General features: G+C 45.6%; 1 protein-coding gene across 3 annotated transcripts in view; it reads left to right on the forward strand.

Annotated features, from left to right (window-relative positions):
• ABCA12 (ATP binding cassette subfamily A member 12) overlaps nt 1–20,664 on the forward strand; it is a 109,048-nt gene that overhangs the window by 27,877 nt on the left and 60,507 nt on the right. For all 3 annotated transcript variants that reach the window (XM_068686315.1, XM_068686313.1, XM_068686316.1), the window contains 6 exons: nt 1,817–1,910; nt 14,094–14,241; nt 16,864–16,952; nt 18,354–18,463; nt 19,234–19,419; nt 20,233–20,411. In XM_068686315.1, the coding sequence (XP_068542416.1) occupies nt 1,817–1,910; nt 14,094–14,241; nt 16,864–16,952; nt 18,354–18,463; nt 19,234–19,419; nt 20,233–20,411 (806 nt within the window). The remainder of the gene's footprint in view (nt 1–1,816; nt 1,911–14,093; nt 14,242–16,863; nt 16,953–18,353; nt 18,464–19,233; nt 19,420–20,232; nt 20,412–20,664) is intronic.

Consider the following 20,664-nt stretch of genomic DNA (forward strand, 5'->3'; position numbering starts at 1 on the left):
ACAAAGACTTCCCAGAGCCGAGACGACCCGTATTCATTTCCTCCACCAAGAATATGAAAGATGTCTTGCCCTTCCTTTAGGCAGCCTCTGACTAATATCAGTTTCTGTGCTGTTACCCCATAATTTTCCTGTAGCCTACGTGGTGCTAACCTAGGAGGATACCTTAATAATGCTGCGTGCTTGTGAACTAATCCAAGTTAAATACTGTATTTGGGGACTGATTACAGGGAAAGCATGTGATATATGGAAAAAAATATAAAAAATGTTGGTTTCAGAGATGAATCTTGTTATATAGTATATATATATAAAAGGAACAGGGGGGTCTGTAAAAGCTGAAATGCTGCTGAACGTTTAAACAATAGGAGTATCCTCTCTGAAAGGATGTGTTAGGAGGTGCCTTGTGTTTGACAGCTGTCAGTTCCCTATTTTGGGGCACGAGTCGTGCTCCCACTGCCATGGCTGTGTGTCATCTCCTCGGGGGTGATAGAGAGGGAGTTGCTGTGAAACAAGCCTCTTGAAGTTCAGTTGCTCTCCCGGATTTGTTTGTCTGTTTGTTTGTTTTTATGTTCCAGTAAGCATTACAGGAAATGAAAACACTGTTATGGGCTTGGAATTACCTTTGGAAAAATGGGTTTGGGTAATATGTGCTGATCTGAAAAAAATAGCGATGCAACAATGAAAAATGGGATGATTTCGAAGAAAGACATCTCTGCAGTTTCAAAAACTGGCATGAAGATAGCACAGCAATTTTGCAGCACAGGGTACTTTGAGCTTTACTGATGGATGGAAAATTCTAATCTAGTAGGCGCAGTAGCGAGCTAGCCAGCTAGTACAAAAGCAGTTAATTATTTGAGAAATTGCATTTTCTTAGCTTACAAAACTCCGATGCTTGCAGTTTTAATACTGACTTTGGGCCTCCTACCTAGATTGGTTTGCTGCACTGGATGATTAGCAGACTCTATTTTCTTCATCCTCATCCATTGAAATGGTCAGCTTTCATGTCAAAGCCAAGAGGTCTGTAAATCTTCGTATTTTTTCTGACATACTATGCCAATTTTACATCATTTCTCTTCCATCACAGCTCACCTACGTAGGCTGCTCCAGTTTGGAAGGGGAAGGGTACCAGAGAGTTAGGTTGTCGTGGTCAGGAGCTCACGTGAGGAGTTCTGGTGGTTGGTGATCGAATGGCACTTCTCCAGCTGGTTACACAACTCCGTAAATCCCTTCCTTCACCATGCTTGCTTCCACGCCTTGTAAACAAATACCATGAAAATCCTCTTTGTTTTGGTTGTATTGTATGGCTGAACCGTTTGTGAAGAACAGTGAAAGTTTTTTGGGAAAAAAAGTGCCGTAGCCTTGTCATTTCAATGTCAAACACTTCAATTTTGAACTATAGTTAATCATATCAAGGTCACCTTTGCCAGTCATTTGAGCAGTGCCATACACAGAAAGTGAAACTGTTCCCATTTTGGCTCTTAAGTCATACAGCTGATGCATCCAAAAGCCTTGTGCTTGTCAGGGTGCTTTTCCTCTTACCTAGCAGTGTCTCAAATCTGTGCAAAACTGTGTAAACAGCCAAGCTGAAACATAGGAAGGCTTGTGTTATTTTCAGGCTCATTATTTGCTCTTACGATCATATGTGGTTTTTCTTCCTGCGTAGATAATACTTGGGTTTTAATAATATGTGCACCGAGACAGGCATTATTTACAATGCATCTTATAACTCATTTAGAGTGGTACTTGTACATTCCAGACAAGCTCTGGGACACATCAGCGCGACAAACGTAACCGATATATTTTCATTGCTATTTTATAGGTATGGTCGTTCATTTTAATTTCCTGGCCTGTGGTTGTTTTCATAATCTTGGCCATCATCCGTCTCAAATTCCCTCCAGAACCACAGCCAAACTGTAAGTAACCGGTTTGCTTTTATGTCTTTGGGGTTTAGTTCTCATTTCAGTGACTGATGTGTTAATTCGATGTGTTTTGTTACTTTTACAAATTTGGTTCTTTGTAGTTTCCAGTGGAGACTTCCTGGGATGCAGCATGCTGTAAATAAAATGTCTGTGTTCCTCTGAGGTTGCTTCTATTTATGTTTCTTTTAAATTAGTTTCGTAATTAGAAAACAACTTTGCAGAACAGTCTCATCAAGATGCACTCAGGTACTGCTGTTGTAGGCAGCAGTATAAACCTACATGATAAATTGAGGGACAAGAGAGCAGCTGGGAGAGATCTTATTCAGCAACACGACCAAGGGCATAGGCTTCAAGTGAGGTTATGAAGGTAAAAACCACGAGGTTGGGCATCGTGAATGATTTCACCTCGTTTGCTACAGGCAAAAAGCTCCTCTTCAGCTGAGCCTTAGCAGTGTGTGCCTGGACAGTGGTAGCTTGGCTCCTGGCACACCATGGTGCCTGTGAGCCCTTACTGGCAAGTCCCCAGCAGCTGGTGAGTGGGTGAAGAGTTTGTGTGGTGGCTAAACGGGTGAAGAGTTTGCACAAGCTGGCCTTCGCTTGCAGGCTGTGCCTCCTGGGTCGGGAGAACACGTGTCTGCACCCAGAGCGTGGGTCTGCTTGAATCTGCTCTAAAAACTCACGCTGAGTTTGGTAAATACACATCACCAGCAGGAGACATAGGCCTGTCATGCTCTCAAACCAGGAAACGTCAGTTTATGAAATTACATGGTAAAGCAGAGCAAGGAGTTTATCCAGACGGAAGCCTTCTGCCTCAGTGTTAACTCTGAGATGGATCCAATCCCTGGTTCTAACCCTCTGTAGCCTCCCAAGGCAGCCCCAAGGGAGGGGAGAGGACTGGTAGGAAGGGCTGGCCCCTCTTTTTCAGCAACAGCCTGCCTTTGTGTTGGGAGAAATCAGTCACGGAGTTGTACCCTTTTTGTTACCCCCTCGTTAGAGATCCTCAGCCTTATTGCAGAGCCCCTGAAAGTGCATGCCAGCCTCTTGCTTCATGTTGCACATCTCGGTTGCTGAATCACATCCACGTGCTGCAGCACAGAGCTGTTACTGACAGCCACAGCTTCCCAGCACAGGGTAGGAACAGGCCCTCCAAAATTGCCCTTACCAAAAGATTTGCAACACCTGACTCACAGGGGAGGCACCCCCCTGGCTGCCCAGCCTCAGGCTGGTGTTGACTTGACAAGAACAAAGCTGTGGCGTGGGCAATGCTGGGTTTTTCTCTTTGGGGGAAGGAGGCTGAGGCAGGGGGAAGAGGAGACAGGCTGACAGCAGCAAGGACGAGCAGTTGGCTTCCAGTCTGTAGCTATCAGGTGTGTAAAATGTGGTCATGAGAGATTTGTGCTTGATGGCGGGTGCGCACTGGAAATGTTCCAACCTAGTTAATGCGCAATTCTCTGATTAAAAGTGTTTCAGTGTTTCTGAATGATGTATGAGAAAGGGCCACGCTGTGACAAACACCAGACAGGCAATTAGGATAGCCCTCGTCAGGGCAGGCTGCGAGCTCTCTGGGACTAGAGGTTTGTGTATGTAATTTGTAGGCTATGATGGAGAGCTGGAGTAAAGGACTCCTCTGGAAGTATCTCAAGGTCTTTGATGGAGAAGGGCATTCTTGGTGTGTTAGGGTGGTCTTTTAAACCCAAGCCCATCTGCTACCAGTGAAACTCCTCTTCAGGCCTGTGAGATATCTGAAGTTCTGCCCAAATTCCCTTGAACCAGTTGGAGCAGGCAAGACTGGGCACGTTGTATTTAGTGAAATCTCCAGTTTTTGCCAAGTGTGGAATGGCAATCCTCCCCCATGGCTCCGTTGGTTGCGCTCGCTGTCCGTGAGAGCTCAGATAAGGTGACTGTCAAGAGCACCAGCTGGATGGTAAAATATTTATTTTACTGTACGTGGCTATTAATTTGAATGTGTATTTTTTTGAAGCGTGTTTGCTCTGGGTGATTGCATCTGTGAATTACCGGATCAGGAGGAATGTTCCGAGCAGCAGCAAGTAGCTTCATCAGTTGTACTTTGCAGGAAGGGGAAAGATTGGACAGCATTTTGGGACTTGTTCCCTCTTCTTGCATAGCTGGATTTGGGGGCAAGTCTCAGGACCTGAGCGAGTGTCTTTCTATCATAAAGTGGGTGACAGGAGCTCTAGTGCAAGGTTTTGTGCTGGAAAAGATGTTGTTAATGGTTGTGGTGTACTCGTGATCCAGGTAATCAGAGGCCATCTAAGAACCCAAAGGGAATGGAGAAGAATGTTGATGGAAACATTGAACAGGCAGTTCCTGCTGCTTTTCTAGTTAAATAAGAATACCTCTTGAATGTTGGCCTTTTTTTTTTTTTTTTTTGACAACTAGACAAAACGTATCACCTTTTTGCTTGAAAACAAAAAGGGAAATCATTCGGGAGCTTTCTTTTCTGAGGAAAAAAAAAGATGCACGAAAAAGCTGGGTGGACAACTGTAGAGTAATGATTACAGGAGGGGGTTTTGTTCACTTTCAGTGGGAATTAAATCCACGTTATGCTGAGTTCCAGTGCCTCCCTTAAAGGACACAATCATTAAATAGTGACAAGAAGCTGTTTCCAGTTCTGCTGCTGTCAAGAGCTTATTGCAGGCAGACAGAAGTCAGGAAGCATGGAATCAAGGGCACAGAGATAGAATATGCTCCTCAGATGCTGAGTTTTGAAGCCTTAGAGACAACCCCAGAGAAAATCTGTCTGTAAGCTTATCTCGTGTATTCAGGGCCGCAGCAAGATCATGAAATCTATGATTTGCTCAATTAAAACAGCTCAAGTTCAAGACAGTGCTTTTGAAGGATGCCTAAAAGACCTTCAGTGAATTGAGGATTATTTAGAGAAATTACCTAGCAAGAGCTTCTTGCGAGAGCAAGTCACTTGCTTCCCTTCATGTTTGTGTAGCACCTAATGCAACGAGATCTGGTGCTGGGCTGAACTCCAAAGAGAAATGACATGCTAAATAAACATCACCAGTCAAGAGGATGCTCATAGGAGAAGAACTAAGGTAAAAGAAGGAGCTAAAATCCATCTGATATGTAATTTGCTTCATGATTGAAGCCTCTAGTATCTAAGAGAGGAAAAAAAGAGGAAAAGAAAACTCTTCCACTCAGGCATCTGTTTGGTGATGTGTTTCCAGGTCAGCAGAGATAATTGGCAGGAGAAATAAAGATTTGTTTCTCTGCATAGGCAGTTGTGATGATCTGAGCGTCTCCCCAAACCAATTTCCCATCCAGCTCACTGGGCACATCCCAGTCGTGGCTTTTGACCTTTCCTTACAGCCCTCGCATGTGCTGGAAGGTGCTGGGATGTGCTGCGTGGCACGTGTGGGGCAGGAAGCTGGAGACCAATGAACTGCCTTGGAAGTGTCTTCCAGTCTTTTGTGCCAGTATCACAAGTTTTCTAGAGTGAGTAGGGACAAAAATCTTCCATCACTACAAGTTTCTGCAATTTGGGAATTGTGTGAGCGATACAATCTGTCCCTCGGGGCCCAACCCACTCAGTCTACAGGGAAGCCCAATTAGGCTCTCTGCTTTAACTAGCGCTGTCACACCCCGTCACACCCTACCCGCCTGCTTTCTTCCTTTTCTGCTCTCCTTCTTTCCCCTCCTGTCAGTTTGACCTCATCATTATTCTCCATAGAAGCTCTCTGGGGTGTGGTGAGTTGCCCACTCATTTTGAAACCCTGCTCTTTATGGAGAAAATGTGGCAGGGACTTGCTCTCCTTTTAGACCCAAGACCTGCTCCCCCTGGCCTTGGGATGTGTAACTCTTGGGATGGAGTTAGACGTGGGTTGTGAAAGCCATGCCTCATTCACAGATGTTGTTCCATCTTCATGGCAGGGAGCTGTGTTCTTGGTTCCGGTCTGAAAATCCACCAGACTCCTTCTGCCTGAACTCTTCTCTGGGGAGCACATCTTACCCTTCACCTCTGCCACAAATTTTCACCCAAATTTCATCACCTCCATGGAGATGCTTGCCTGGTGCATTTCATTCACTCAGAGATGTTTGTCATGGGCTCATTAGCAAAGTGCTTCACCGGGCTGCTCTTTGGAGCCTTTACTGGGTGTTAATGGGATAGCACCAGACTGTGTTCCGGTACCAGCCCAGCTGTTTAGGTCTAGTTTAGAGCCAGAGCTGCGTGGCACAGGAGCAGACATTCAAATTCCACTCTCATTCTTGGCTCCAGGACTTCTAGAAGAAGGTCTCCGAGCTGTGCTGCATTCAGTGTCACTGGTAGCTAGGACTGGAGCAGCTCCAGGACTTGTTGGAAAGATCAGGATGAATCCTGGAGGTGAAAAAGCTCCCAGAAGATGCTAAACACTTTTAAAGGAATTCACTTCATAGTCGGAAGGACCTGAGCTCATCTCTTTGCCAGTAGTGTGGAAAAATTAATAGGTTCCCATGGTAATTACAGGTAGTTGGGATGGTGGCTTAGCTACCCAGGCTGCTCCATTCATTTGGTTAAGTCATGGGTGCTTATGCAAGCTGGAATCCACCCCAAAGGTCCAACCTACTCTGTTTACAGACAGGCACACATCAGGCTCCCAGCTCTGCTCCAGCATTTGCCAGTGCTGGAGCAGCCTCATTCCTCTGTTTCCTTTACCTTGCAGTCTCTGGTTACCTTCCCCTCTTCGCTGTCAGTTTTCTCCCCTTTTCTTGACAACACCAGATTTTGTCTGTGCTCGGCTGCAGCATGATTAGCAAAAGAGGCTCTTCAGGTCCCTCCTCCAGTGTCCTTTGCTTTAGTATGAAATTTATTTTGTGCTGATACCGTGCCAGGCAGGCTGCCATATAACACTGTTTCATTGCAACAGTGCTGAAGGGGGATATGAATCTTCCCCCACGCCTGCTGTAAGAGACACAGAGAGGTGGTGCTCGGTCGTACAGTTCCCTGCGACTTGCCCAAGATCCCCCTGAACTCAGACACCTCTAGCCTAGCAGTCTTCCTCTTTCAGTTTGAAACCATTGCCCCTTGTCCTGTCACGACAGGCCCTGGTAGAAAGTCTTTCCCATATATATTTTATCCATTGACAGGCTGCAATAAGGTCTCTCTGGAGCCTTCTCTAGGCTGAACAACCCCAAATCTCTCAACCCTTCTTTTATAATAACACCCATTTCATAAATCTGTGCCTTCATTTCTTTCTACAGACTTCCTCCTCGTGAGGTGTGACTGAAGGATGTTGAGTTGGAGGTGGGAACTCCTGAGTTGCCAGGATTTTTTCTTCCCACTGCATTACAACAGGGCCTTGGGGCAGCCACTTAATTCCAGTTGACTTCCTGAAGCACCTGAAGCCAGGTGCCAGGACCTAGAAGCACAGAAGCATTTTTCCAAAGGTGCTGAGCAGTTTGGCTTGCACTGAAGTTAGCAGCTGTAAACAAGGTCACTTTGTTTAAGGAGTCTAGCCATGGGCTCTGGAAACTACCTGGCAGCACTCACCATTGAGAGACAGAAGTTCAGTAAATGCAGCTTTTGTGCATTTTTTCCCCAAAGTCTAGATCTGGATTTAGGATTTCTTTAGTTCCAGCTTCTGGGTGGGAAATGTTCTGCCTGTCCTTTTAGGTCCTGCTTGTGCAGCGTCCTGCTTCAGAGCAAGGTAGCTGTATTATACAAGACCAAGTTAGCCTTGTTTGTGTTAAATATTGCTTTTAAAAGGGTTGGTCTACAGCTCCCACTCTGTGTGGGGAGCTTCAGTCAGAGGAGCATCTTTCCACAGGGCGGGGAACCTCTGGTGCCATGCCTCTGTTGGCTCTGCCCTGTGGAGCAGACATCAGCTCTGGCATTTCCCATCCAGACCTCTTAGGAGGTTTCCATCTCCTTTCCTTTCTCCTTTGTGTTGGGTTTGGAGGTTTTCTCCTCCCTTTACACCTGCTTTTTCTCCCACTCAGCTTCCATTTTTATGCTCGCTCTCTGCTCTTTGTTATCTCCCTGATCAGTACGCGAACCCAATGCATTCGTATCCAAGTGCTGATTTTTAATTTTTTAAATAAGGGGGTGGAAGAGGTGAAGGTCTGTGGGGCGAGCAAAACGAGCTTGCTAGTCTTAATAAGCATGGAAGCAGTTACTGCCTGCTCTGGGCTGGTCTTATTATTTGCAGAGCCTGAAATGCTAGAGGGAAGAGTTGGGCAATGAAATGCTTCCTCCAGCGAAGCCACCGACACAGGGAGGAGCCTCGCAGCGACCTGTCTGCTGCTTCCATCTCGCCGTCATAGGCAGACAACTGAGGACATGGTACTGTTGGCACGGCCAGGGGAAACAAGAGAGATGTTGCTGTGAAGATTAAAAAAAATATAAAAATAATAAAGGGTTTGAATCTCACCTGGCACACCGGGCTTCTTCCAGGTTGAATGGAAGCTGGCATGTCGAAAACCAGGAGCTGGGTGATGGTACACGACTTGGAAATCAGGGCAGGCTGGGCGCTATCAGAGGTGGACCAGTGTGTGCGTAATAGCTGCTCACAGCATCTTCTCCTTCATCATGATCTGCAAGGGGGAAATTAAAAAACAACGCCACTTGGAGTTGAGGGAAGGTGGCCGAGGATGACGCTGCTTCAAGGCCAACAGCAATTCAGGGAGGCCCACAGGGAGCAGAAATGCCCCCGATATGATGGATACTGAGGGTGTTTGGTGGTCCTGCGACTTCGGGGTGAGCTCAAGGGGATCTCTTCTTCCAGCGCTGTCTCTTCAGTGGGGGAAATTGCAGGGAATAGGGTGAAAGAAATCACCTGTTAGCTCTGCAGTGCTGTAATAATCAGCTTTGTCGTGCGAAAGGCAGCAGTCCTAGGGACAGTGGGAGTGTGATACCAAACCATTAGCTCTGACCCAGCACAGCTCTTAAGTGTGCCTTTAACCTGAAGCGGAGTAATGCCATTAAAAGCAGCAGGGCTAATCACTCCTGTGCCATGGGCTTTGGACACACGGAACGAGATTTGGGCTGTAACTGACAGAACTGTAGCACTTACTGTCCTCAACAGCTGTGGGACTTCTGTGGGCGTCGATCTTGCAGGTGTGAAAAAGGTGGAGGAAAGCCTCAGGACCTGCTTGACAGGAGGCAACCTGCTCCCATCAGAGACCTCAGTGCGAGGTCACTAGAACATGAGGGCCCCTTTTTTCAGCTTCACAGTCAGACGTGGGTTTCAGAGCACGGTGAATCTCTCTCGCAACGTCGCATCAATATGAGCAATGCAGCAATTAAATAGTCTCTTTCCATAGATGAAGGGATAGGCCACTTGGTTATCTGGGTCATTCTTCAGATGTGTTAAAAAACAAAACAAAACCAACAAAAGCTTCAAAATTAATGTTATCCAGTAGATTTGGTGGTCACATTTTGCTTTTGGAGAGCTATCAAAGCTCCTGGCATCATCGCAAAGCTTTCCACAAGCGATAGGCGGCATGAGTTGGTCAGAAATAGATGTGAACAAAGCTGGAAATGCGCAGTTGTGTGTGGTTGAAGAGGAACAACATCAGTCAGCGTTGGCATGAAAGAGGCGTGCTCTTTGTCTTTTTGACTCTGGGCGTGTAACAAGGTGAAGGAATAAAGTTTAAAGGAATGCTGCGCGACTATGGGAAAGATGAGAAGGGAAGTGAGAAGGTTGTATGCGGCCAGCTTCGTTAGACATTTTGCCTGGAAAGCTGGGAGGAGGTCACCACAGCAGTAAATATTCTCCTTGTGTGCTGTGTGAGTGCCCAGATAAATATAAATCACAGCTGATAAACAGCCAGGATCGCTGCTCTGGGTTAGACCCTCTGCTGCTGCTCAGGGTGATTGAGGGCGTGGAGGAACAAGAAGCACAGAGTGATCCTTCCACTAGAAAAATCTTCAAAGGTTTAAGGTTTCTTCACCCAGAAGCTGAAGAGGTTGAGTCCAAGTATTCCTGCGTCAGCAGCTACTGACAATCTGTTTTTGGGGGCTTGTCTAATTTGTTGTAGAATGAATGGCTGCTGTTCAACACGTATCACAATATTTGATAGGCCCTTCAAAAGGGGCTTTCTCTCCTTTTTGCCTGCTGCCTCATGGTCTCATTGTGTTTCTTTGTCTGTGCTGCAAGGAACGTTTCAATTACCCTTTTCGTTATGGATCATGATATTATTTCTCTATCACACCACTTTTTGGACATTTTTTTCTTTGCTGCAGAGAGCTGGTTATTAAGCCTCTTTGTATGATACAGCAGTGATTGAGTGCATTTTCAATTAAACACAATACATCCTAATGAAGTCATTAGCTCATTATTTTCTTTAATTCACCAGTTGGGGAGTTGAGATTTGTATGGATTTTTTAATGAACAAAGACTTACTGCTTAAGGTATGTGCAGTATCGGCGTGTGAAATCTCAAGCCAAGAGAATTTTTTCATGCCCAAGTCGTGATAGGATGCTAAACTACGGGTGGACAGAAAAACAGGAAAACTCAGCATGTTTTTTTTTAATTATTAATAAAAGAGGAAAATAAGTTAACGTGCCTAAATTCATGTAAGGAGTAGCCACTCATAATGGAAATCCATACCTTTGATGTGAGGACAATGGGATACGGATTTTGTCAAGTTTTGCAGGATGGGTGGCAGAAGTAGGTAGGAAGTCCTAAAAGCAGAAATATCATGTGGGCAGAAAAGGGAGAAGGAATGCGTGGGTGATGTTTTGGAAGGAAAAAAGAGGTGATGGTGCTGTGCCAGCACCCCGCTAGCTGCCCCAGTCCTTGAAACAAACAGCTCCATGCAGCCAGTGCAAACGCATGAAACCCCAGCATGATGAAAGCAACATCATCACTGTGGCAAGCTACAACATGGTTCATTTAGGTTTGGACATTTCAGTCAATTTCAATTAATCTTATAGGTCGTAGCGAAATAGTAATTTTCATCTGTCTTGTATGACATTTATTATTACCCTGGCATTTTTCATCGTTATTATACGAAGCTCCTTTACCTGGAGAAAACAAAATGTTTTGCTTGTGTTGAAGTGTGTCGGGATCTCACCCGTTTCAGCAAGTTTAAAGAAATCAACTTGCTTCATTTTACTCCAAATGAAAGCAAATGTGGAAATGTCGGGATTCCCAAAGGAATGAAAGCCTCTTTTCTTCTTAGCTCCTGGAGATACGGCCGGGCTGGGTAGGTGCTAATGAGCAGGGAGAAGCAGCCAGCCCATGCTGTGCTGAGCCCTTGGCTTCTTCTGCCCTTTGGGATGCCTGTCTTGTTTTCTTCAGATTTGGTGCCTTTCTTTCAACAGTGGCCGAAAATTAAAGCACTCCACAGTGATATGGGATAGCAAAAAAACATCTACCCTTGGGCTTCCATTGCCAGCGAGCCCAAAAGTCAGTCTTTGCTAATAGGATGCAGCTCAGGGCTCAGGTTTTGGTTGCAGACAAGACAATTTGTGAGAAATCTGTTGGGGTGACCTCTGTTCGGGGCTGAGAAGGGGCAGCAGTGGGTGCAGCGATCTCCACATCTTGGTTTATAGGCAGCAGAGTGAGATCTTCCAAGGACAATTGCAGTTTCAAGTGTTTAAAGGTAGTGAACATGGTGAAAACTGATGTTGTGTTGAGGATCTGTCGTATCTCAGGATCATAAAGGTGGGGGCTACAGGGCAAGAGAAATCTATTTTCCTTGGAAGTGGCATTGCCAAAGACTTCCGTGGGAGAAGGAGATGCATTAATCTCTTGGCTCAGCTTCTCACCAGTAAATTCCTTCCTCTGCAGGACGAGAGCGAGTTGCAGGAAAGAGCTCTGAGGCTGCACCGTGTTTGTCTGGGCTCAGGCTCCCAAACCAGCCGTGCTCCCTGCAGGGTGCCTCATGCTCTGGCTCTGCTGCGGCCCAGACATTTCAGATATTTCGGTGCCTTCTTGAAAAGCTTCCTTCGTTCTCAAACCTGGCAACATCTTCACAGGCATCGTGCTACCACCAGCACTTCCAGCAGCACTTGCAAACTTCGGGTCATAAATTTCTGCCTCTTTAGTTTTTAGCTTGCTGTTTAAAAAGAAAGGAGAAGAAGAAGCTGATATCATCGCTGCGTTCGTATGCCATACACCTTGCTTGTGGTACAGCGACTGATTGTATAATTGTCCTCGTAGTTCAAAGCAGACTCAGAGGCTTCGAGTCTGATTTTAAAATATATCATCACTGCTTATATCTCAAGGAAATTACTTCTGCTTTGGATGCGGCAGGAACTCTTGTATAATTGTCTCTGTAAACTTTGTGCCTCTCTAGCGAAGAACACTGCTCCCCAGGCTGCTGGCCACGTGCGTGTGTTCCCCACCCCGCAGTCCCGCTGAGGGATTACACATTTTTAGCTGCTCCAGGTCTCCTGAGAGACGTGACTTTACTTGCTGGCCCTGGTTAAGGTTGGTAGCTGTGGATGGCAGCAGAGGGCGTAGCCCTTTTCCTCCTAGCTCCTATCCGTCTCACTTCACTCCTCTTCTGCTCACCATCCCGAACCTCGCGGCTCTCCAGCTCTTTGAACCAGCGTTTTGTAGACGTGCTGACAAAGCGAGGGCTGTGGTGTGCGTTCTTGGACTGGGGCGTGAGTCGATTGCCTGCAAGGGGAAGGAGGGTGCAGGAGATCAGAAGGAAGATGAGAAAAACACTAGGGTGTACAAGAGCTGTAATTGGTCCTCCCAAAGGGCCAACGTCCCAGACAGGGCAGGGGATATTCACAGAAGGATGCTTCGAGATTAAAGTGCCCTACTCTCCAGTTTCCCTCATGGGCAGCAGACTTAATTACCCTTCGAAACTTTTAGAGCAGAATGTGTTTGGGGCTTTGGCCTCAAACCCAGAAGGACTGCCTGTAGGGAGAAGGGAGCTCTTCCGCTCTTCTTGGTGCTCTGTGATCACGGGGAGCTGGCTCAGCCTGCCCCGTAACTCCCAGTGGCCTGGGGGACGTGGGGAACAGGTGAAGCTCTACCTGGTAGGACATCTCCTTCAGCTTTCTGGGGCAGTTCTCTGCTGAGGGACAGGAGAATGACACCGCCACCCAAAATGGGTGCCTTCGTCCCTGCAGGAGTACCCGGTGCTATCTGGCATGAAGCAGTGGGAAGTCTCCTTCGAGGAGACTGGCAGCCGTATGCTCCACCTAGCACTGCCATTCCCCTCGGGAATATCTGGGTTTTGACCACTGCTCTAACTGATAAATGTCCTACAAACGCGGTGTGGTGTCTGTGTTGGAGGGGTTAGAGATAAAGCTGGTCCTGGGCAAGAGTCACAGGTCATCTGTGGAGTCTGAGCAGCAAGGTAATCAATTACCACAAGCCTGCCTGCGGGCCCTTTGTAAATCTGGCTCCTTTCCATCGGAGAAATAATAGCCATGTCCTTTGCCAGGTAATTTTCCAAATGATTATTTTAAATAATACGTTGCCGTGATCCAGCAAAAGAGTTTTGAGATTTATTAGAGCATTTGTCACTGCGAGGAGACGCATTTGGTGAACTCTGCGGGCTGGCAGTAAGCAGCGGGGGGCAAGTGGCACATGAAACACTGAAGTCTCTAATTGCTCAGGTCCTCGCCGTGTTTGCAGAAATGGGAGACAGGGACACGCATCTCACCCTGCAGCGCTGGCTGCCAGCATTGCAGGTCACCGAGCAGATGGAGCTGCTCTGAGATGGCAAGAGGCATGGAAGGAGTGGTGACAGATTGCTCCTCTGCCTTCCCTGGGCAGCTCTGCACAAGGAGGTTGTCTGGTCCTGGATGTGTTGCCCCTTCCTGTGGCAAAATCTGAGACACAGCCCTGTTTTAATAGCTTGGCTTGAAGCTGAAGCTTGGGTCTTTGCACAGGAACCGATCCAACTAAGTCTAGGAGAACGTGCTCCTAAGGATGCTTCAGGTTACTATGGCCATGTCTTCTTTTATTTAAAATAAAATAATCTTGCGGTTGCCTTGGAACAGACATGTATCTACTTATAAACAGATAGCTTGACTCTTTTTCCTATTAACTCACCTTTTGTGGTTCTGGTGGTATTGAGGGGGGGTTTTAGAGGCATTTTACAAAATGGTGCTGCAAAGGCAGAATGAAAATCTCAGTGAAACTGAGAATCAAGCCCCTGGTTTGTGCGGAGAAAGTAGCACATACTGATAGAAACACATGGCAAAAAATGTGTATCTGCATCATAATAACATCATTTTCTGTCTCCCCCTTCCTCCAGGTTATCTCGCACCCCGAAACCTTCCTAGTGCAGGCTTCTTCCCATTTCTGCAAACTGTGCTGTGCGATACAGACGCCAGATGCAAAGGCACGCCATACACACCAGACGATCTGCTGCCAAGGCTTAATGACATCTCATCTCTCAAACTGTAAGGGGATCCGTCTGTAGCTGGGTGTCACAAGCTGCAGAGCAAAACTTGCTTTGAGGTGGAGGGAGCAGCCATGCATGTGTGTATGTGCAAGTGTGTCCACAACAGCTGTCTCGCTGGTGTCTGGTATAACAGATACAGTTTTAGATATCAGAGCACTTAGAAATGAGAATATGTGCTGCAATGTGGGGTGCTTTAAAAACGGTCATATTAGGGACAGCTATCAGGATTGTGTCAATTGCTTCAGGCTTGACTGTAGAAGAGAAATTTACTTCCTGAGGAAAGTGCTTCTGAGGACCCAAATTTCAGAAATCAGAGCAAAGAAATTTGATTTGCATGATTGTGGGCTGGGTTTTGCAGGGCATCAGCTGCTAAGAGCAAGCCAAGTGGGCTGATCTGCCTTCTGTGGTGATCAGCTCAGGTCACTTAGGGTAGAAGTGGCAAATTCCTCAACAGCCCTAGTTTCGGAGGCACATTTGTTCTGGAGTGATTGCTCTTTCAGTAGAGCCTCCAGGCTCCAGCCAGAATGGGTGTTCTCTCTGCAAACCATTAAGCATATAGGCAAACAGATGAAAAAATGAAAGGATTTTTGCCCACAAAAGCATGTAGATTTGCAGAGTGGAGCTGGCCGGGCATGTCCCGTTGGAATACTGGTTTGCTGAAATTGAAATGTGCAGCGTGGGGATTTCAATCTCACTGATGTTCCAGTGGAAGCCAAGTAGCATTTGCTTTGAGATGTGCCAGCCAGGGTTGTTTCTACATTTTGGCTGCCGGGTTCTGGCATGCCCCTGGGGAACATGCAGCCCTGAGGCCTGGTTTGTGGAGTTGAAAATCTGTGCATCCCACATCCGAGGTCCCCAGGTGCTCGTCCTTCATTTCAGGCGAGAGGTTGCTCTGGAGTGGCTATGTCAGAACCTCAAAATCCCTCTCAGCCAGAGCTTGAGTTTGAAAAGCTCAAGTGGGCCCCAAGACTTCCACCAGAGAGCCCCTCGGGCAGGATCCTGGGTGTGGTGGCTCCTCAAGGGTCCTTGTTCAGCACAAAGAGAGCAGAATTTCTAGGGGAATGTCAATGGTCAGAATCTCTCCGTAGGTTAAAGAGAGTCTGCATGACTAAGCATGTGGGTGGCTGAATTTACACAAGGTGAATCCTAATCAACTTCAAGGTCACACAGCAGACAAGGGCAGAGCCATGGAGAGACTGGATGCCTGGATTCACAGCCCTTCATTTCCTCAGTGTCATTATTTTCCTGGGCACATTAAACAACAGTTAATTTGGAGCATTGAAATAAAGAAACGGGGACTGTTAGTGCCAAAGCTGGAGGTCTTCCATGGGTTTTAATAGCTACAAATGCTCCTTCCTTTCTGTTTTTGGTTTCTGTAGAGTTGTTTAGGAAATAACTGTTCTTTCCTGCCAACTGAAAATCAAAGGGTAGGGCCAAACTACAGCTCAAGTCACATGTCTCATTAATAAGCATCTTGACCACGACTGATGCTAGAAATTAGCCTTGTGAAATACCACACAGCTATGTGGGTATACCTGCCCTTGGCTGGTCACTGTTGGCCTTAGAAATACATTATATTTTACAAGAAAAAAAGAAACTTTAACTAGCCACAGCAAATCTAGCAGGATATAGCAGAGTATAAAACCTCACCAGCACGTTGACTGGGTAAGAGAAAGTTCCTGCAGCCAACATGAGTGGACTCAGCTCTGCCTCCCTCGGGAGCAGAATCGCTGTGGATGAACTTGTCATGAAGGGAAAATAGTTGGGCTGTGACCCTGCACTGTCTGGATGTATCGTTGTGTAATATTCTAGAGTTTGTAGTATTCAGCTAACACAGACTGCTTTTTTCCTCCCATTGTGCAACTCACTGAAGCTGTTATTAAACTGTTTTCTGACTCGCCCTTAAACTGTGTCTTACCAGTGGCCAGCAGAGAAAATAGGCAAGGTTCTCATCCTTAATTCTGTTCCCTTTTTGCCAAGGTGTGCAAAATATGGTCATTTGAGATTTCCTTGAGCAGGAGGGAGCTAGCTACAAACACTGAGCTCAACACCAACATCTTCCAATTTTTTTTTTTTTTCCTTGAAGTGAAGTGTTTGGGAAGGGTAAAGTAAGGTTCTGGTGTCTTGAATGATTTCTTGGCAGGAGCACACAACGTGCTGTAATAACTTAGTGTTATTGCAGCTTGCATCAAGGCCTCTCTGGTCAGTCAGAGCATTGGTAGCAGTGCCATGAAGTTCTCCTCTGCTTCTTCCATTGAGCATGTGTTGGGAGAGGACAGAGCAGGACCTGATTATGATGAGCCCTCCTTTCAAAGAAGTGGCAATTTGTTTAAAGTTACACCAAATACATACTCAAGCCTTGCCTGTCCTTGGTGTCCCCGCATATCATGCACAAATGCAATCCCCTCCATCTATCAGTGTCTGAGGGTGCTGCAGTGCACTCCCTTAACATCCATACCAGGCCTCTAGAAGGAACTCAGCATTTACACAGCCCAGATTTCAACACGTTTGCCATAAAATCCAGCTATAGACCCATCCTGAGTCACACAGTAGCTAAACAGAAGCTTAATCCTAACAAACTGAGTTCTTACAGGTGTCTTCATTTTCTCCTTTCCCTCAGGAAGCGGAGGAGCTTGTCCAGCACGGCCAAGGACAACCATCCATCACCATGGAGCGCTGAGGTTCCCAGCAGCAGGAATGCTTCACTGGGTAGGTTATTCACTGCTCCATGCAAAGGCCTGATCTTTAAAGGCTGATCTTTTGAAGCGCTCTCAACAGAGACGCCGTTCTTAGAGCGCTGCTAAAATGATTTATACGTTCTATACAGGCAAGTAACTGTGGCCATGACATCAGTGTAAATTCTTGGGAATAATTACAAGTAACTGTCTGCAGAAAAGATTTCTGGAAGTTGACCAAGAAAACAGGATTAAATTGTTGTGCTTCACAGGAGCAATGCGAGATCGCAGACTGTTTGGACGTTAATTAAAGATGTGGCTATTTATGGAATACTGCCCTTTTACTGCCCACAAATTGTCCATAAACAGCTTATGATTTTTTTTCAAATGCATTTCTTATTCACATTTATCCAGCAAACAAGTCTTCTTCTGTGCCATAGTGGATATTTATTGCTGATGCTGTTCTCCTCTGATGTGTTTCTCTTTCCTGAAGGAACTTTCAGACTTAAATTTTCTTTAAATCATTACAGTTATTATTTATCGGTGGTAATGGCTAGTACTATCTGCAAGTCGTCATGATGGATAGCCATTTCTCCAGGGAGCTCACGATCAAATGAATGATTACAGATTTGCATTCCATGACTGTTCTGCCCCAGCCATTCACAGTTCCAATTAGCATTCCTGCCAACACACTCGCTCCTTGGTGCATGGGCAGAAAAAGGCAGCACACAAAAGGGACTGGGGAAAAAAATCAATGAATTGTTAGGGGAACTATCAACTCATGTTGATGGCCGTGCATGGTCAAGAAAGAGATCCGTTCTACCTCGTATTTAAGAAATAAAAATAATAAATTGTAGCCTCAGCTGGTGTAAACTGGCATAGCTCCTTTGGTTTCAGAGAGCTGTGTGGTTTTGTGGGTGCAGCTCAGTGCAAAGGTTGGCTTTGGTGTGCATCAGCTGGGGACCTGGCAGCGTGCCACCATGTGTAGCAGGCAGCAGCGCTCCAGATCTGTGCTGGAGCTGAATAACAAGTGCCACCCCACTGTGCCAAGGGCACCTGGGGAGCTCTCCCTTACAGGGCTAGCAGCTCGAGCTGATGTGGGCTCCCCTGTAAGGATGCCCCTGTCTCTCCTGTGTGGGGGAGCCGCAGGACTTGAGGAAAGAGGTGGAAGTTCATGTTGAGCTGCAAGCAAATAGTTAAATGCATTTAATTTTAAAAAAGTTACAAAAGGAAGTAGTGTAATCCAGGCTTTAATTACTTCAGAAGAAAACCTTAAGTAAGTAATTACAGGGTGCCATTGGTTGTACCTTTGGAGACAGAGTAATGATGGCATACCCAAAGCTGTAGTCAGTTAGCTCTCCTCTGTCCTGGTTTGATGTAGCAAAGAAGTTAAAAGACATTAAGTAAAATACAGTGTTTCAAACTGTTATTGCAGCATTCCGGGATTTGGTGTATCATGGAGAAAACACCCTTTGGAATATTTCATCACCATCCAACTTGACTTCCAGCATCAACATGTTCAACAAAATCCTCAGTTTTGGGAAGGTAAGTCTGTATTTGCGCAATAGCTGCGTCTGATCACTTATGTAGTTATATTTAACGAATTAGAAGCTCCAAGTACCAACATATGGCTTTTATTGCTTTAGGATCTCCCCTATCATGTGAATTTGCTTTATTCTGGGAAAAGGAAGACAGTTGTTGTGGGTGAGCTTTTAAGCTCTGTTGTAAATGTATTATTCTCTAAGCAAAAAAATGGATAAACCATGTACCCTGGGACATAATACTGTGCATGACCAAATATTGGCACACAATACCATGAGGCATTTTGCTCAACACTTGTGTTATTAAAGGTGTTTAGAGTGCATTTTCTTTCATGTGCAATTAAAACTGGCTTTGTCAATTAATTCATTATTTGCCCACAATACTTGGGTAGTGACATCAGAGGCACTGTGTATTTATTATGTAGGTAATTGAATAGATACAGGAAGAAAACCTTTGTAACTGAAGCTTGGTACCATTTAATGGACATCGGTGTGTTGGGGATGCTCTCTGTTATTAATGGTAGATGAAAAAATATTTGTAGTATGCTTATGTTTTATATTAAGGCCTACAAACACATGTTTTTGTTTATTCGCGTGAGGAGATTTAAGGATTTCAGTGACACTGTTCACCTGTTAAAATTCTGTATGTGGGTAAGTACTTATAAGGACAGTGCTTTGCAGATGTTACTATTAACCTATTAAAGTCTCATTTGATTTAAAACCATCACAGACAGAGTATTGCTTTAAAGCTACCTTTAACATTACATCTTCTAGAACAAGACACAGTTTTCAACTGGAGCAAATCTCAAAGTCATTCTGTGCGAGGTCTTGTCACGGTACACAGCACATCCTGATCTCACTGAAGAGAAGATGGCAGCCAACATCCACAGGACTTTCTGCTTTACTGACTCATCACTTTTACAGTCATTTACCCAAGAGTTCAGAAGTCAGCTGGCTCAGGTGAGTGCCTGGGACTTCTGATGTCTGCAGGTAGCAGCTGCGTTAGTTCACACACTTCAGCGTGGTGTTTTGGAGGTAGAATGTGGCCCCACCTTGCTCAGAGTAGCTCAGCTCTATACTGAAGTGCATATAGCGCATGATGAGACTGAGCTAATTTTTGCACAAACACCTTAGAGCTGAGCACACAGCTTTTGGGGAAAGGCAAGAAGAGCCAGCTACCAGCTAGTGGCCATTAAGAGTTCCTCACTATGCCTAGGTTTTGTTTCTCCTCTTTATTTGCCTTCCTGCAGTTACAAGTAGATAGAACAATGTGAGAATGGGGCATAAATAAGAATATTTAAAGCTAGGGGAGGCCATAAATTTCACCCTGTATTACATCAGCCATATAACTTCATCCAATAATTCCTGCATCTAATCCAACAATTCATGACTGAAGCAGTATCTGTCTTTGGGAAAGCTGTATAATTAAAGCAAATGGATCCTTTAAAGGTAATGCCCCCTCCTCTTCTTCCTCCCCCCCTTCCATTTTTTTCACCAGGGTGAGGATTCATATTCATTTTTCTTGTATTCCTAGTCATTGGACTATTGGGGAGATTCTGAATCTTAAGGCTTGTCTAAACAGAAAATTTATTGAGCAGTCTGGGGTGTGAAGGTAAAGCACAGTCACTCTCTCCGTTACTGCCTGTCACTAGAGTTCTCTGAATGTATTGTAGAGTTGTGTACAAGTGCAGTGCAGGCTGAAAAACATAAAAAGACCCACTGGCAGCAAGACTTCTTCTGCTTAAATAATTTCTTGCATTGTTATTTCTTAAGGTGCAGCACAACCCACGGTACCAGGCAGCATTTGTCAAGGAAATGGTCTCGTTTCTAACACTCATCTCCCAGGTGCAGAACGACACCTCCCTGTGGCATCTCCTTTTGCTGGCCCCAGATCTGTTTCAGGGCAGCATGCAACTGCAAGACATACTTGATTTTCTTCAGAATGCAAGCAGGTAAGAAGACAGAAAATGCCAGGAAGGGCACTGAAAGCTGGTGGGTTTGTGCTGAACAGCAAAGACACGTCACTTTTCATCTTGAAGGGTGTTAGCTTAAAAGCGTGCTTTATTTGGGAGATGGTACAGCACCAATAATGCATCTCTGAATGTCTCTACAGACAGTGAGCAGTGCTTTGATTTTCAATCGCTCTTGTTCCTTTTTTAATTGGGAGCTTGATATGAACTAATAGTTGTGTTCCAAGCTTCTTAA

The sequence above is a fragment of the Anas acuta genome, chromosome 6, assembly GCF_963932015.1.
Source record: "Anas acuta chromosome 6, bAnaAcu1.1, whole genome shotgun sequence".
NCBI lineage: Eukaryota > Metazoa > Chordata > Aves > Anseriformes > Anatidae > Anas > Anas acuta.